We start from the raw sequence: 15,906 nt of genomic DNA on the forward strand, positions 1-15,906 counted from the left end.
TTTTAAAGTCTGCAATAATTGATTTGCACAGAATTTCGTTCCCCTTAGCTGACACTTGAGAACCGGCTCATCTTGCAAGGTCCTGACGTGTCTCCCTTCTGGGGGCAGATGGAGGGAGGGAGAGAGAGAGGAGAGAGAGAGGAGAGAGAGAAAGGGGGGGGGGGAGAGAGAGAGAAAGAGAAACCTCGAGCTACTCGCTTCCCTTTTCCTCCCCGGCAGTCAGTCGCTCGGCTCCAACCAGAGCGCCCGCGCCTTAGAGCGCCGAGCGAGCCGGGCTCCGCCGCAAAGTCCCTCCAGCGCCAGGCTGAGCCGAGGCTGCCTCGGGGCGGCCGCTCGCCCGCTCGCTCTCTGGCTCCCGCTGCCGCCGCCGCCGCTTGGACTGGGCGCGCGCTCCGATAGGCGCTGGAAGCGTCCAATCAGAAGAGCCCGGACACCGAGGCGGCTTTAAGCCTGGCTGCGGGAGGACCCCAGCAAAAGTTTCCCCGGCAGCAGGAACTGGCCGAGAGCATCCATTTCCTCGCCGCCCTCTGCCGCGCGGGGCAAGGCTCCCTTCTCCTGGGTCCCGGCTGCCTGGTTGGGGGAATCCCCGCCCGTTCTTTCGGGGCGCTCGGACGCGGCTCCCGCTTCTGCCGGCCCGGGGAAGCAGCCGGGGACGGCGCCGCCACTTTCCTCCGGCTCTTCTTCGGGGAAAAACGCTCCTCCCCGCCCCCCCGCCGGCTTCCTTCGGCCAGCTAAGCCCGCGGCGGTCGGGCTGAGGGGTGGCGGCGGCGGCGGCGGCGGCGGCGCAGCAGCTCGGACCCGGAGCCATGTCGATGCTGCCCTCCTTCGGCTTCACGCAGGAGCAAGTGGCGTGCGTCTGCGAGGTCTTGCAGCAGGGCGGCAACCTGGAGCGGCTGGGCAGGTTCCTCTGGTCGCTGCCCGCCTGCGACCACTTGCACAAGAACGAGAGCGTCCTCAAAGCCAAGGCGGTGGTGGCCTTTCACCGGGGCAACTTCCGCGAGCTCTACAAGATCCTGGAGAGCCACCAGTTCTCGCCGCACAACCACCCCAAGCTCCAGCAGCTCTGGCTCAAGGCGCACTACGTGGAGGCCGAGAAGCTGCGGGGTCGGCCGCTGGGCGCCGTGGGGAAGTACCGCGTGCGGCGGAAATTCCCCCTGCCCAGGACCATCTGGGACGGGGAGGAGACCAGCTACTGCTTCAAGGAGAAGTCCCGGGGCGTCCTGCGGGAGTGGTACGCGCACAACCCTTACCCGTCGCCCCGGGAGAAGAGGGAGCTGGCCGAAGCCACGGGCCTCACCACCACCCAGGTTAGCAACTGGTTTAAAAACCGGAGGCAGCGCGACCGAGCGGCAGAGGCGAAAGAGAGGTGGGTTCTGCTTGTGCTTCGGACTCTTCTGGGGACAACGATCGCGGCGGCCCCCAGAGCAGCAGCTCTCTCGGGGGGGGGGGAAGGGGCTTTGGGGCAGGTTCCGCCGATCTGCCCCGGGGACTTCCTTCCCGCGAGAAACCTTACGCTCCTCGGCCGAGGTAGATGTGGGGCAAGAATTACCCTGTCACCCGAACGTGGAACAGGAACAAAATAATGGGGGGGGGGTGTGCTGACGATCTGGACTGGCGTGGCGTCTCACAGCCGTAGGGCTGTAGCATATTTGGCTCGCTTGAGGCTTTGGGTTGTATGAATCCAACCCTTGCGCTCATCTTGGGGGGGGGGCGCTGCGTAAAACTAAGCAACTGGGCGAATTGAGTAAGGGCCTGCTCCGGTTAACCCTGGTCAGCGCGTTGGGCCACGCCAGTTGGAAGGGCGAGCCTTCGCTAAAAAGTTTCTGTGTTCTTTTCCCTTGGCTGGTTTGCTAAGCAACGATTTCACCGCCCCTCCTTGCGCCACTAACTTCCAAGGGATTGGGCCACGATCCTGCGCTTTATTTACTTAGGCGCAAGTGTCCCATAAACCCAACAGCACTTTAGTTTAATAGCTGTGCCTGTAAGGAGGCAGATTAGTCGCGTAGTGAACCCTCGTGCCTTAAAAACCAGCGGGCCCTGAGCTTTAATCGGATGGAACCGCTAGAGCTCCATCTGGTGCTCTCCAGATGTGTGGAACTGTAGCTTCCAAAACCCTCAGCTGGCCGGGAATGATGGGAATCGTAATCCAATAAGTAGGGGACATCCAGGCTGAACAGAACGCCGTCCAGCCTTTGTTTCTAAATAGGGAGCAGCACTAGAGAGGTGTCAGTTAATTGTATTTGCTGTTGTCTCTCCACCGCAACCATCTCTGCCTTGCAAGGGGATCCTAAAGCGAAGTGTTACAATGCCTTTTGAAATGCGCTGGAATTGATGGATTCAGGAATGAGCTCTCAGTTTTCCATGGGGGGGGAAATGAGGAGGAGGAATGAGACCCCCACACACACACATTTTCTTTACACCATCTCATGACAGAACCCTAACCCTAACCTTTTCTTAATGTTCCTTAGTGCTTCTCCCCTCCCCCAGGTATTATTCCAACATACAGTGCAAACAGAAGTGTGTTGTTAGGCTTCTTCTGGGAGGATCCAGCCAAGCAAAGCAGCCCCCTCAAAGACCACCACTTCATGCCTTTTTAGCCCCCATAGTCTTCACATCCCGCAACCCCCACTAGGAATCACTAGTGATTCCTTCCCATTCTCTTTCCTAATTTTTTGGTTCTTGCCACCTGCCCCTGTGGATGCTGCCCATTGCTTCCCAACTCCACATATTCTGTGGGGGTGGGGGCGGGGGATATACTGCCTGCTTGCCTTCTGGTCTTGAGTGGCAATCTTCCCCTGGCAGCTAGAAATAACACCCTCAAATAGCCCTGGGTGTTTCTACTAGAAACACAGTCTCCAGCCTGGCTTATTATGCTCCAGTACAACATGATTTGAAAGCCAAAGGTAAAAACCAGTGTGCAAGCTAACATTTCCCTGATGGTGATGGTAGTAGTGGTGATGGTTGGTATCATCATCATCATCAAGCAAAAAGAAAAGATGGAGCTATCTCAATTGTGCAAGTCCAGTTTAGATTTTGTGGTTTTAAAATATTCACTTCCTACTCTGCACTGCAGCCTCCCGAGGAAGGGTGCCTTAGAGGAAGGCCATAAGATTTGAAGGGGCTGCTTTGTGTTTCTGGCTTTTTAAGGCAGCTAAAGGTTAGATTGGAGAGGTCGTCTTCAGAAAAGGCCCAGAGGCTTTTCTGGGGATACTTCCAGCCTGCACTCCTAAGCCTGCTTTTGCGTCACTCCTGGAACTCGGAGGAATTCGGCTGACCTCCTCCAGGGCCAGAGGCTCCTCAGAGGCCTGTCACCTGGGAGGCAGGAGAGGGGACGTCGTCACAGTGGTCGCCATTCAGGGTGCCCAGAAAAAGAAGCCCCGTTTGGGAAGAGTCAGTGGGAAGCCGGCTCTCTTCCTCTCTTCCGTCAGACCCAGCCAGAGCCACCCCCCAGTTAAATGGAAGTGCTTAACTTTAAGATGGTTTACATGTGTTTAGGATTAGGGTGTCAGTCGCACTGATGGGTCCCAGACCTTCCCCACCCAAGATTTGTTCCAATATCTCAAGGCGAAATCCAGGGACTTCTATTTCCAAATCTTTCCCCTCTGAGGCTGGGCCCTCGGTTTTGTTCAATATGACAGGCCCAGGGAGGGAGGAACAAGTGTGTGTATGTGTGTGTATGGAGAGGTGGGTGGGTGGTGGGTAGTAGCGGGGTAGCCCCCCCAACAACCTTTATCAACTTGAAGTCCTCCAGATGTGTTGGGGCTACTGCTCCCTGAGTTCCCAGGAAGCCGTACCTGGGAATTTTGGAGATTGTAGTCCCTGCACATCTGACCAAGGCCAGGTCGAAGAAGGCCACAGCGCCAATTGCTGGAGGGACAATTACAAGGGCGGGGGCGGGGGAAGGGAGGCTCAGGGGGCTAGAGTTGGGCTCTGCCCCCCAAGATGCAGGGCTGGCAGGACTGTTCAACTCGTTCCGTTGGAGGTTTCCGTTGCTAAAATTGCCAAGTGCAGCCTGGAAACGAAAACCGAGAACCAGGGGATCTGGCGCTAGACCCCCAGAATCAGCGGCAACGGTGGCAGCGGTAACGGTGGCGGACTACAGCCCAGAAGATAGGAAGGGACCTTGGGTTGCCTCGCCAGCCGTGGCTCTTTCGATCCTTTTATCTCTGAATCTCTGCGGACTGGATCACTCGGGGGAAACGGTCCCGCGTCCTTCTCCTTGCGGATGGCCTCTGGAAAGTGGCCCCCTCTCCCCTGGCTTTCTCTACAAGGGCGACGCGGACTCCACAAGGCGATTTCCCGAGGGGACGCGGAGCTGCACGGAATCGTTGGAGAACCCTCTTCCTTTCGACGGTACATACTACTCGTTTGTAGAAGGAATTCGGACCGTCGATGATATAGTTCGGATACAGTTGGAAAGTCCTGGGCACGTAGAGCAAGTAGAGCACGAGGTTCTTGAGCAAAAAACACACAACGTCGCGTATTGGGCCCGGGATCCTTCAGTGAAAAATTTCCGCAGGGCAATGCCCAAAAACATTTTTACACGTAAATTGTAGCTGTTTCAGGGGTAGCAGACTCAACCGGAGTCGGCCTTAATTTCGGGGTAAATACAGCGAGTCTAGTGCTCCAGCTTTCCAATATTTGCAAAGATGGGCTACTTTTCACTAAGAACGTACATTTTACTCGTTGGAGAAAGATGTTTTCGCACCGCTTTTGGTGCGCGCGCTCATCCCACACGTTGCTCTGCTCGTCTGAAGGGGAGAGGTAGGAAATGGAATCGTTAGAAACAAGAGATTCCACCATCTGACAGCATCTTCAGAGGTGCTGTCAAGTTCCACGTCTATTTTAAATCTAGATAAAACTGCCGTGTCAGTGTTAGCTTTTCGGGAACCCGCCCCCACTCTTAGAAACCGGATAAAGGCGTTATTTGAGATAACTTTGGCCTTAACATTGGTTTGCTTTTTTTTTTTAAAAAAAAAATCCCATATGATTAAAATTGGTTGCATTTCTCCCGGGCTCTCAGCTTTATAGAGACTGCAGCTTTGCTGTGCTCTGGACAATTTATCATCTAAAGGCGAAGCAGCTCATTGCTGATGCCAGCCTCCTTCGGGCTGCGGACAGTGCAGCCATCTAAACAGGCAGCCAAATTGGTGAAGAACTGAAGGGAGGAAAAAAAAGTCAATTTCTCTGCAGAAGACCCGGGAAAGGTTGTTTTGTTTGTTTGTTGGTTTGCTCTTCTTTTTTCTGCGAGCAGCTTCTGAGTTCCGGCTGGAGCCCCGGGCACGATCCAGCCTCCCCACTCAAAGCGCCTTGAGGCCGCCGCGCTTGGAGAGCCAGCGCTCTCTCAAAGCACCGCTTTGCAAGGTTCGGATCCGCCTTGGGGATATATATATTGGAATCGAGGCGGCTCAAAATAATGGCAGCCGCAGCCTAGGGATGAATGGAGGCGGGCGGAGCGGGACCTTCGGCCGCCTGGTCTCCATCCAAGGTGCAGATTGTATTGCCTTGGGAAGCCGAGCCGAGCCGAGCCTTCAACTTCTGCACTTCTTTCTTAAAATAACTCACACCTGCAAGGAGGACGTTGGCCGACGGGGAAGATACGCCGGGCGGAATGTGCCTCCAAAGGGAGAAGAATTCAGAGCTTCTGTTGACGCCTCTGCGATTCGTTCACTGCCTTTTTCAATAGCTCGAATCTTTGGGGAGCTCCGTTTCATCGGACGCGCAGCTCCCCAGGCACAGAGTTTGGCAGCCGGCCTTCAAGGGCCCAAGCTGGGAAGGGAAGACCACGAGGTTACCGGTTTCAAAAGGAGCCACCGGCCAGCTTTCCCCCTCGTTTGCCCAAGAAGCTCCTGTGATCACCGGCTCCCCGCAGCTGGGCGACTCGGCCGTATTTCCAAACACGCTCCCGCGACAGATCTGCATCTTCACCTGGGTTCAAAAGTCGTGGAGATAATACATACCTGCCGGAAAGTTAGGGGGGGTGTCTCCCCGTGGGATTTGGGAGTAACCTGAAGAAGGCAATGGGACTCCCTTCCAGCTAAACGCTCTTGAGCTATATGTGGTATAAACCCAGAATGTCTTTTGTGACCTGGATAATAAAGGGCGACTTCCCTTCCCCCCCCCAGCAATTAACTTTCCTAAAGTTGAAAGACTAAGTTTTCCAGACCCACGACACCCCCCCCTTCCGAAGTTTGGAGGGCGCCTAGTACAGCTTCCCAAGTCCTTCCTTCTCCAGCCAAGACGTGTGTTAAAATGAGGAGTTGTTGTGGCACCGGAAGGCATAATTAGATCTCAGATCTAAGCTCATTCAGATGCCCGAATCCAGTTAGTTCAGGCAGTGAGGCTTGCAAAAGAAAAAAAGAGGGAGAGTTTTCCACCCCTGACTGAGACTTCGGGAGGAAGAAAAGTTCCCTGTTGCCCTTCTGAGCTGCTTTCCTTGGAAATAAGTTGGAAGAGGGATTTTTTTTTCTCATGAAAACTTTAATATAGCTCAAAATATAAGGGCAGGCCTGACTCTAACGTTCTTTCCTAGCATTCGATTATTTTTTTTAAAAAGTTAATGGCACTTTTTTTTTTAAAAAAATGATATTTTTGTAAGTTGTTTAATATTATTATATAACAGAAGGCAATACAATACATAGTTACACCATCATAAAAGTCTTCTTAATGGAAGAATTTGGAAGTTATGTCTCATAGTGATTTTAACTCTGTAATCAATTATCTGGAAATCAGATATTAGCAGGACTTATTTCTAGGCACAAATGCCCTGGAAGGACCTGAGGCTGAAAGCTTAGGTGGATTTTCACTTTTGTGTTTTTGAAAGGTGATTATTTCCTAGATTGGTTTCGTAAATTTCCTGTATTTCAAAAACATTTTCTTTGCCTCCTTTTTTTTCCCTTTTGCTTCGGTTATCCTGTTTTTAATTCAACGGCAAATAATTCTGAAGCAATTCCTGTTCCCTCAATAGGGCTCCCCTCCAAGACAGCTGCTTTTAGGATTTCAGCAAGTGGCTCCAGGCTTTTAGCAAGTTTGGCTTGCTTGTTCAAGTTTTGTATTTTCATCTTGCAGATTGAAGCCATTTCCTCTTCCCCACCCTAAGACAATGAAATAATTGATGTAATCGTACTAATTAAACACTAATTAATATTAATTGCATTGATTAAAGGATATATTATTAAGAGTCTCCAGTTTCAAGTAGATTCATTTACCAATAGAAGAATTAAAGAGAAATCTGGGATTTTAGGGACATTTTCAAAAGGTGTACAGCAGGCTCCCATTAACTTTCTAAACACACTCATGCAGTGTTCTTATGTGGCAGCAAATCTCACGGAACACAATATAACTTTATTTGGAGTGAATCACAGAAGAAACAACTCAATTCCTGACAGTCAGAACAATTAATCAGCCCAACGACTTGCCTCCAGAAGTTGTGGGTGCTCCAACACCGGAGGTTTTTAAGAAGAGACTGGACAGCCATTGGTCTGAAAGCTTTTCTGCTTGAGCAGGGTGTTGGACTAGAAGACCTCCAAGGTTCCTTCCAACTCTGTTATTCTGTTATATGTACAGCAAGAATTCTATGTAATCTTTCTTTGCAAGTCATTTGTCCGAAAATGGTATATTTGTCTGAAATGGTATAGGGTTTCCTGCCTGACCAGGGGGTTGGACTAGATGACCTCCAAGGTCCCTTCCAACTTTATTATTATTATTATTATTATTATTATTATTATTATTATTATTATTATTAGTAGTAGTAGTAGTAGTAGTAGTAAACTGGGGTGGGGGAGGGGGGGAAGAGAAGTGTCTTGGAGGAAATAAAAATGTACTGTGATGCCTAATGTTACCTAAAGTTGATGGGATTTCTATGTATAAAATATATTTTTGAGGAAAGAGAGTTTTTAAAAATGTAAAGTTCCATCCAAGTTTATTTCCCGAGGACTGAAATTTTGCAGGGATCTGATAATTACATTCACATTAGTGGATTTTGCATTTAGGCCAGCCTTCCCTAACCAACCCTCCAGATGTGTTGGAAATCTGCCAGGAATTCTGGGATGTGTGTGTAGCACCCATCTTTCTGGAGAGTTTGAGATTGGGAAAGGCTTTTCTAGAATTACTATTCCACCCCACCCCCCCTTCACTCCATTATGTAACCAGTTTGGCCTATAACTAATTTCTCCTTTCTCACCTCCCTTCCCAGAGAAAACACTGAAAACAACAACGCATCTACCAACAAACAGAACCAGCTGTCTCCTCTGGATGGGGCCAAGCCACTCATCTCCAGTTCCGAAGAGGAGTTTTCGCCCCCCCAAAGTCCGGATCAGAACTCCATTCTCCTGCTCCAGGGCAACCTGAGCCATGCCAGGAACTCCAGCTATTCCTTGACCGGCTTAACTGCCTCACAGCCAGCCCACAGCCTCCAGCCTCACCAGCACCAGCTGCAGGAATCCCTCTTAGGCCCTCTCACTTCCAGCTTGGTGGACCTGGGCTCATGAGTTCGTCCCCCCACGCAAGGTGGGGCTTGTAAATAAGGGAACTGTGTCATACATTTTTTTTCTCCCCTCCCTACATCCCCCCGTTTTGTTTTTTCAGAATGTTCCTGGTGGTTTTTAAAATGACTTTTAAAAATCCGCTTCTAAATCATCCAGTTTCCATTTCTCTTTATGCAACACCTCTCTTGCTAAACCATCTTATGGGTAGCCAAACAAAGAGAGAACATCCACCCTTTCATGCATTTGTGGGGCAATCCTTGGTGTCATCCCTCCATTGCGTTTCTTTTCCATTGACTTAATCTTTCCTGAGTTGGAATGACAGGTTGTTGCATTTTATTTAAAAGGACAGGGAGCATCACCAAGCCAAGTTAAGCACTTAGAATCCATCAATTTTAAGGAGAGATTTAAGCACTATGGATTTTAACTTGGACTGTGTCCTATCCTTTTGTTTCCTAGAGGAGGAAAAGAAGGCAAATATTTTATAGCAGAATCCTAAGCATCCTTACTCAAAAATAAGGCCCATTAAAGTAAATGAAGCTGACAAAGCAAATCCATGCATGCTTACTCAGAGGTTTGCTACGGTAAATGGGTCTGATAAAACAGCTCATATAGGAAGGGGGCTCTTACTTTCCACTAAGGACTTAGTGATATATTTTAATAGGTGGTGGTGGGTAGTTATTTTGGCTTGAATTTTGGGGGAATAAAGAGAGGGTATAAAGTACCAAACATTAATTCTAAAAGGGAGATTTGGAGAGGGCAAATTAAGTTTACATTTTTCTTTTTTGGTCAGGCTTAGATTTCTGAAAAGATTTGAAGTAGCTTTTAAAAAAAACAGGGAAACGATGCAGTATTAGCTGAAGAATGTCAAGTGCCTATGTCTTAATGCAGAGGTGTGAGCCCTTTAGGTTAGATTAAAGTTTCATGAGAGTAATGTCATGTCGGTGATTTTTCTGTTTATGGTGAATTTTGGAAATGAATCTGTGTGATTTTTTTTTATAATAGCAACAACAAAAGTTGTTCCACTTACCTGGACATCTTTCATAATCCAGACTCTTTTTCTAGGTTTTATTTCTGTCTGTCTCTCTTCGTCTTTTTCCCATATAGTTTGGCTTGAGAAATCAACTGGCAATTTGATTACCGCTAGTAGCATGTGCTTTCATTTCCAGGTTTCTTGTACCCACAGAAATCTAAATTAAACTTGATAAGACTGATAAGACTCTTAATGTTATTTATAATTGGATAATAGTCAATGTGTATTCTCTGCTCTCTCCCCCCCTCCCCTTCTGCTAAGCTTTCTATGCCTAAAAGTCATTCGAGTTGGGGGCTATATCTACTCCAGAGAAATTTCCTCCTGTTTCAGGGAAGGCCTTGATCAGGAAAACGTGGAGATAAGACTCCAAGTCTCTTCTTCAGACAAAGGAGTCTGGGATATTTTTGAGATCTTCTTTCTTTTTCCTCCTGGCTGAAGGCAAACAAATTAACCTTTATTCAGAATCAACATTGATGCCCCGTCTTCTTTTGGGACTAGGTGGAGCTTACAAAACATGCAAGTTTTTGAATTTCCCTTTCATTAGGCAGTAAAAGGTGCGGCAGAGGAAATGAGGTTGGCGTTGGGTCCATGTCTGTGGCAGGTTAGTCTTGGAATTCAGGGGGATTTCTTCCGGTTGTTTATCCTGCTTTGAAAGGATCTTGTTTGGTGAAGAGGATTTTGAAATATGAGCACCATTTTGTAAACCCCCCCAGTTGGCCTAATAAAGGTCCTGACTTAATACGAAATTCGTATTACCTATAGTAACTGCACTATTATGCACATTGACATTGTTTTATGGTCTTAATGGGGGAGAATTAGAATACTTTATTTGGCCAAGTGTGATCAGACACACAAGGAATTTGTCTCCGGTGCAGAAGCTCTCAGTGTACATGCAAAGCAAAAGCAATTGGTCATTTAGCAGGATGGCAGTTTGGATACTGCATAACAAGCCCCCCCCTCATCTTTATGCACATTTGAGTCAACAAACTAAGGCACTGAGCAGACCCATTCTCACACTATGCTAAGCTATGTGTTTGCTTAGGATAATACTCTGTTCTGTGAATGCAACCACAGTTTGGATATTGTGGGAATTCATTAGTAGTGATTTATTTTCTGAACCTGGGTTTAGCATGTTGATACATTCTTCCTTGTAAGCATACACTGGAGGAACAAGTTTATTATTATTATTATTGAATGAAAATAAAAGTCAGGGATGGGCTACAGGCTTTATAGCTCCCCTGTCCTGAGATTTCCCTGGCTGACTAAAGTAGGTGGGGCTTCTGGGTAGAACTTCTCACCTGGGTGGAGGGAGGGGCTTTTCTTTTGCCCAGATTCTCAAAAAGGCCTTGTTTCCTCTCCCCCCCCCCCTTCACAGCCCTGCCAGGATTGCTCCCAACAGAGCTCCCTGGCTGAAACCTCAGCGTGCTTAGTTTGTTTTTGGCTGCCTCATATGTGCAACCCAGCCATTATGGTACCTAGAGCAGACCATGATGGCTTGAACAAAAACTAGTTTAAAAATGCTGGCTTTCAGCATATGGCCTGGAACATATGGAGCGCTGAGGAGTGCATCAGTTGGGGAGACAAACGAGACTCCAATAATGCCCTATTCAAAGTGCAAGCTAAGCTCTAGAGCAGGGATCCTCAACCTTAGCAACTTTAAGACTTGTGGACTTCAATTCCCAGAATTCCTCAAAGTAGCTGCAGCCTGGTCCAGGGAGAGCCATTTAGACCCAGCTTTTGTGGAGCAGCTCCCAACTGAACCAAAGGCCCTTCAGTAGACTCACATGCATTTTGTGTTTGTGAGTGCGTGGGGGGGGAAGGGGTAATTTTGCTGGGTTGCAGCATAATCCAAGCCATGTTTTACTCCAGAGTTAAATGCTCTGATGGCCAATGACTTTAACTCCTAGGTTATCTTGACACTGATGGAGTTTTATTCAGGCCCTGGAAAACCCCAGGGGGAGGGGTCCTTTGAACTGCTCCTCCCCACACACCCCTTCTCTCCTCCTTTCTCCTTTCCTCCTGCACCAACGCAATTTTTCTTTGCCCCCTCTCTTGGCCTTGCAAATCCCTGGCCTCGTAAAGGAGGAGCAGAAAGCCTCCCAAACTTCATGGCATTATCTATTGGCCTTCTTTTTCTAGGATATCTTTTGGGGGGGGGGGGTTTCCCTGCCTCAACAGTTAGGATCCTGGTGGTCATTTCTGACCCGTGGCCTCTCAGCAGAGGTAGGAGGACCCCAGCAATTGCCTCCCGCGAGGCCTGAATCGCGTCCAAACGCGATAAATTTATTTATTTATTTATAAGGGAGAACCACGGAAGGCTCTGAACGCCGGTTTAGAAATAAGTCCTCTTCCGGGGCGGAGCTTCCTTTCTTCCCGGGGCCTTAAGTAATGGGATCTGCCCGCTCCCCCAGATCCAACACCCCTCCCCGCCCTTTTCACACCAGGACTCCCGACGGCCTAGGAAGCGCGCCGGGACGGCAGCCTCTCGCCTTCGCTCGCGGCATCCCTTCGGCTCCGAGTCTGCCCAGCGGCCCTCCGGCCAGCCTTTCCCTACGGTCGGGGCCAGGAGCTGCCCCGGGAGCCCCGAGTTTATTCTTTAACCCTGTTAAGAAGAGAGACCCGATTCCCCAGCTAGCTGGCCTTTCCAGGCCGGCTCCAGCTCTGCCCCGCCTCCGTTTCTGCCTCGGGGCTAATGACCCGCGTCTCCCCTGTTAGCGTTTTGCACCATTAAGCCCTTGTTTATCTAGCGGCTGCTCTGCCGGGCTCGGCAGCGGAAGGACGACCCGCTGCGGGAAAGAGGGGCGTCTTGTGTTGATCTGGCGCCTTTTTTAAGGCGTTCTTGCCCGCGATAAGCACCGGAGCGATCCGCAGGGCCGCCGAAATGGAGCCTCCAAGAACCCAAGCGAAGCAGAACGGCCAGTAAAGATGCTCGTGTAAACTCAGCCGGGTTGTACTACGGATCAAGCAATTAGGAATCAACCCCCCCCCCCCTAAAAAAATAATGATACCCCTATCGAAAACTTGTCTCTCGTCTCCCCCATAGAGGAACCGCGTCCCGGCTTTGGCTTTTTCCACAAGTGACTTGTCAATCCGCTTTCACGCCTTGTCTCCACGCGAAGAGCTGGGTGGACCCTTCGCCGGCAGCACCGCTTGGTTCTCCCACCACCGGAATGGAGGTAGCTGGCAAGAGGGCCGGAAGAAGGATTAGGTCGCCTTCGCCGAGAGTCCGAGGGAAGTTTTTGTTTTGTTTAAGGGGAGTAATTGCAGCCCTCTCGAGTTTCTACCAAAGGCAACGGGGAGAATATTCTCGCCTCTGAGGAGGCGGAAGAAATGGTGAGGAACAGAGGAAAAAATAACGAGGATTCTCAGAATCTCAATCTTCTTTGCGAGGGCTCTACAGTATGATAAAGCTGGTTCCCCCCTTTCTACATACATACATACATACAATACATACATACATACATACATACATACATACACACACACACACACACACACACACATACATACACATACACATATACATGTAGGTCTTTGGTTATTCGGGTTTTCTCCCGTGTAAAAGTGGAAGTGTCTTGTGTGTGTGTGTGTGTGTGTGTATATATATATATATATATATATATATATATATATATGATAAAAACATACAAACAACAATGAGCACCAGGAAAAGTAAAAACCTTTAAAAAGTTTTAATATATATTCCTTAATATGGTTATCTCTTCACTTTTCCCATTTTAAATATATATTAATTTCTTTCCATTCGGAAATATTAAATGCTTAATAGCTTGCCTTTAGAATTTGTGGAAAAGGTTAAATGCTTAACTTTGGTTGGATCAAGCCTCCTCAAAGCAATATCATGGTGATAAAATATTTCCACAGTTATAAACTTTAATGAGGAATGAAGCATTTAGAGCTGATGATGCTCCATTCTTTAAAAAAAAGGGAAAAAAGTCAATCCAGGAAACTACAGACCAATTGGCTTGAGAGCAGCACTTTGGGGAAATCCTACAAAATATCATCATAGGATGGGTTTGCAAGCATTTAAAAAGGTATTACAGAAGCAAGCATGGGTTTGTAAAAACTGGTTATGCCAAACAAATCTTTTTCTTTCTTCCTTTCTCTTTCTCTTTCTCTTTCTCTTTCTTTCTTTCTTTTTCTTTCTTTCTTTCTTTTTCTTTCTCTCTCTCTCTTTCTCTCTTTCCCTCTCTTTCTCTCTCTCTCTCTCTCTCTCTCTTCCTTCCTTCCTTTTTTGACACAATGACTAGATTAGTAGATCAAGTAATGCTGATAGGGTAGTGCATTTTATCAAAGATATAGTATCTTACTTATAAAATCAAACAATATGAAATAATTGGTCACAGTACCAAAAATTTAGATTCACAATAGATTGAATAACTGTAGCTGCCACATGAGTCTTGTCTTCTATGATTACTTGGATGCAAGAATCCAGGAGGGTATTTCAGAGTTCTCTCCTGGGCCCAGTGCTCCTCAACATTTTCATAAAAGATGAAGGAGTTGAACCTGATGATGACCCAAAACTAGGATGGATTACTGACCCATCAACAGACAAGCTCAAGATTCAAAAAGATCTTGATAGATTTGAACATTGGGCCCTATCCAAAAAAAGCAGTTTAGTATTGATAAAAGGGGTTTTTTGCATTTAAGATAAGGAAAAAAACAGATGCATAAAACAAACAGATGTATAAGGTAAGTTGCATGAGAAAAAGACTTGAAAATAACCCTGAGCTGATTCTTTATGGTATAAAAGGAGATACAGGAAGATTCTGGTCAGATTTTGAAGATTCTGTTATTATACTCTACAACAATTGATTTATGGAAGGATAGTCTTTGCAGTGTCTAATTCCTAATCAAGTCTATCTTGAGGAGATGACCATGGTTTACACTGGAAATTGCCTCTATTACTTGACAGTAGATAAATGCATTTGCACCAGATGCATACTGTCAAGTATCTGAGGCAATTTCAGTTCCATTCAAAGTGAAATCAAAGTTTAATCTGAGTGATGGCAATGGAGTTAACTGGCTGTGTTTATAGAATACGCTTAATCCAGGTCATATAAAGACCTACCAGTTGAATTAACACCACAATCAAAGATTGGTTAATATCAATATTGGCTAGTCGGTTTCATGTGTGTGGGAGAGTTGGTGTCTTACATGTTAACTCAGAAACCAAGTTCTATATGTTACATGAATGAAAGAGGTGATGGAGAAGAGGTTTTTTAAACTCAAGGATGGTGGTGCCTCTTGACTAGACCTAGGGTGTAATGGCACTGTGAGAACCTGGAGAAACTGAAAGAAGGGCCTCAACCAAGACACTAGTCAGATAAGAGAAATCTAAGTCAGAAGCAGTAATGTAATTTGAGAAAACATCTCAGATTTGACTTTTTCTAGGTATTGTCATCTGCCACCTTATGCTACTATGGCGACAGTCTGCCATGAACTCTGGGGAGGAGGAATGGGAGGGGGGGTGCTTGGGGGGTGAAAGTATTGCTGTATCTCCCCAAGGCACTGCTTCAAGATCACCCTGCTCAGAGAAGAAGGCAGCTGCATACCAACTGATGAAATTCTGAAAACATCTTGCTTGAACCTGATTGGTCATGTGGGGTAGGGGAATCAGTGATGAGAGGCAGCTAGGGGATGGAAAAGTTGAACTTAGGGATTTTGGTGCGTGATTCTCAGTTCTGGCTATGCATTACTGCAATACACTTGACTTCTAATAAAATACCTTTCTCAATAAATGGAGCCAAGGATCAATCCTATTTATAGATATAAGAGCTGGCAGATCTGACAACTATCTTTAGGATAAACAAAGGGAAGGGTCTTGCACCTTAGACTTGCAAGATTCTGTTCCTGTAACTCTATAATAAAATTAGCATTCATACCTTTGGTTTCTTTGTCTGGTCTTCCTCAGAGGTTTGACATGGTCTGGGAATTGCAGATTGCCAGCTGTATGGTTTATGTTTTTCCTTGAGAAAACTTCTTTGTCTGCTTTCATAAAACATGAAAAACTACAATATAGTTTGCTTGTTTACAGCTAACTTGATTCTTGTTGCTGCACACATTCTGTTGTGGGTCATTTAACAAAGCATGTAGTATGAACATAACATATATGAATACATACTTATTCCAGGTGTGATCTGACTAATGAAGCATAAAATAGAATATGAGATACTACGTTCTGAAATGGCAGCTTACCACATGGTCTGGCACTGAGCATTTAACTTCTTAAAATATGTGGCTTGATGAATGCTTTTCTTTACAGAACATCCTGGATCTTCATACCAGCAGATAAAGTCCCATTAAATCAAGATTTTATTTTCACATTTAAGTTATTATAATGACTGCATCAGGGATGGTGCATTGGATTCT

The 15,906-nt window shown here is 47.2% G+C and overlaps 1 protein-coding gene across 1 annotated transcript; it reads left to right on the top strand.

Moving 5' to 3' along the window:
• Positions 1-773: 773 nt before the first annotated feature.
• SIX1 (SIX homeobox 1) lies at positions 774-8,594 on the top strand. The gene is made up of 2 exons (XM_015819900.2): positions 774-1,366; positions 8,195-8,594. The coding sequence occupies exons 1-2, from the start codon at positions 807-809 to the stop codon at positions 8,487-8,489; spliced, it is 855 nt and encodes a 284-aa protein (XP_015675386.1). The 5' UTR covers positions 774-806; the 3' UTR covers positions 8,490-8,594.
• The last annotated feature ends 7,312 nt before the right edge of the window (positions 8,595-15,906 follow it).

The sequence above is a fragment of the Protobothrops mucrosquamatus genome, unplaced genomic scaffold (assembly GCF_001527695.2).
Source record: "Protobothrops mucrosquamatus isolate PMUCROS unplaced genomic scaffold, P.Mucros_1.0 scaffold1014, whole genome shotgun sequence".
Taxonomy (NCBI): Eukaryota; Metazoa; Chordata; class Lepidosauria; order Squamata; family Viperidae; genus Protobothrops; species Protobothrops mucrosquamatus.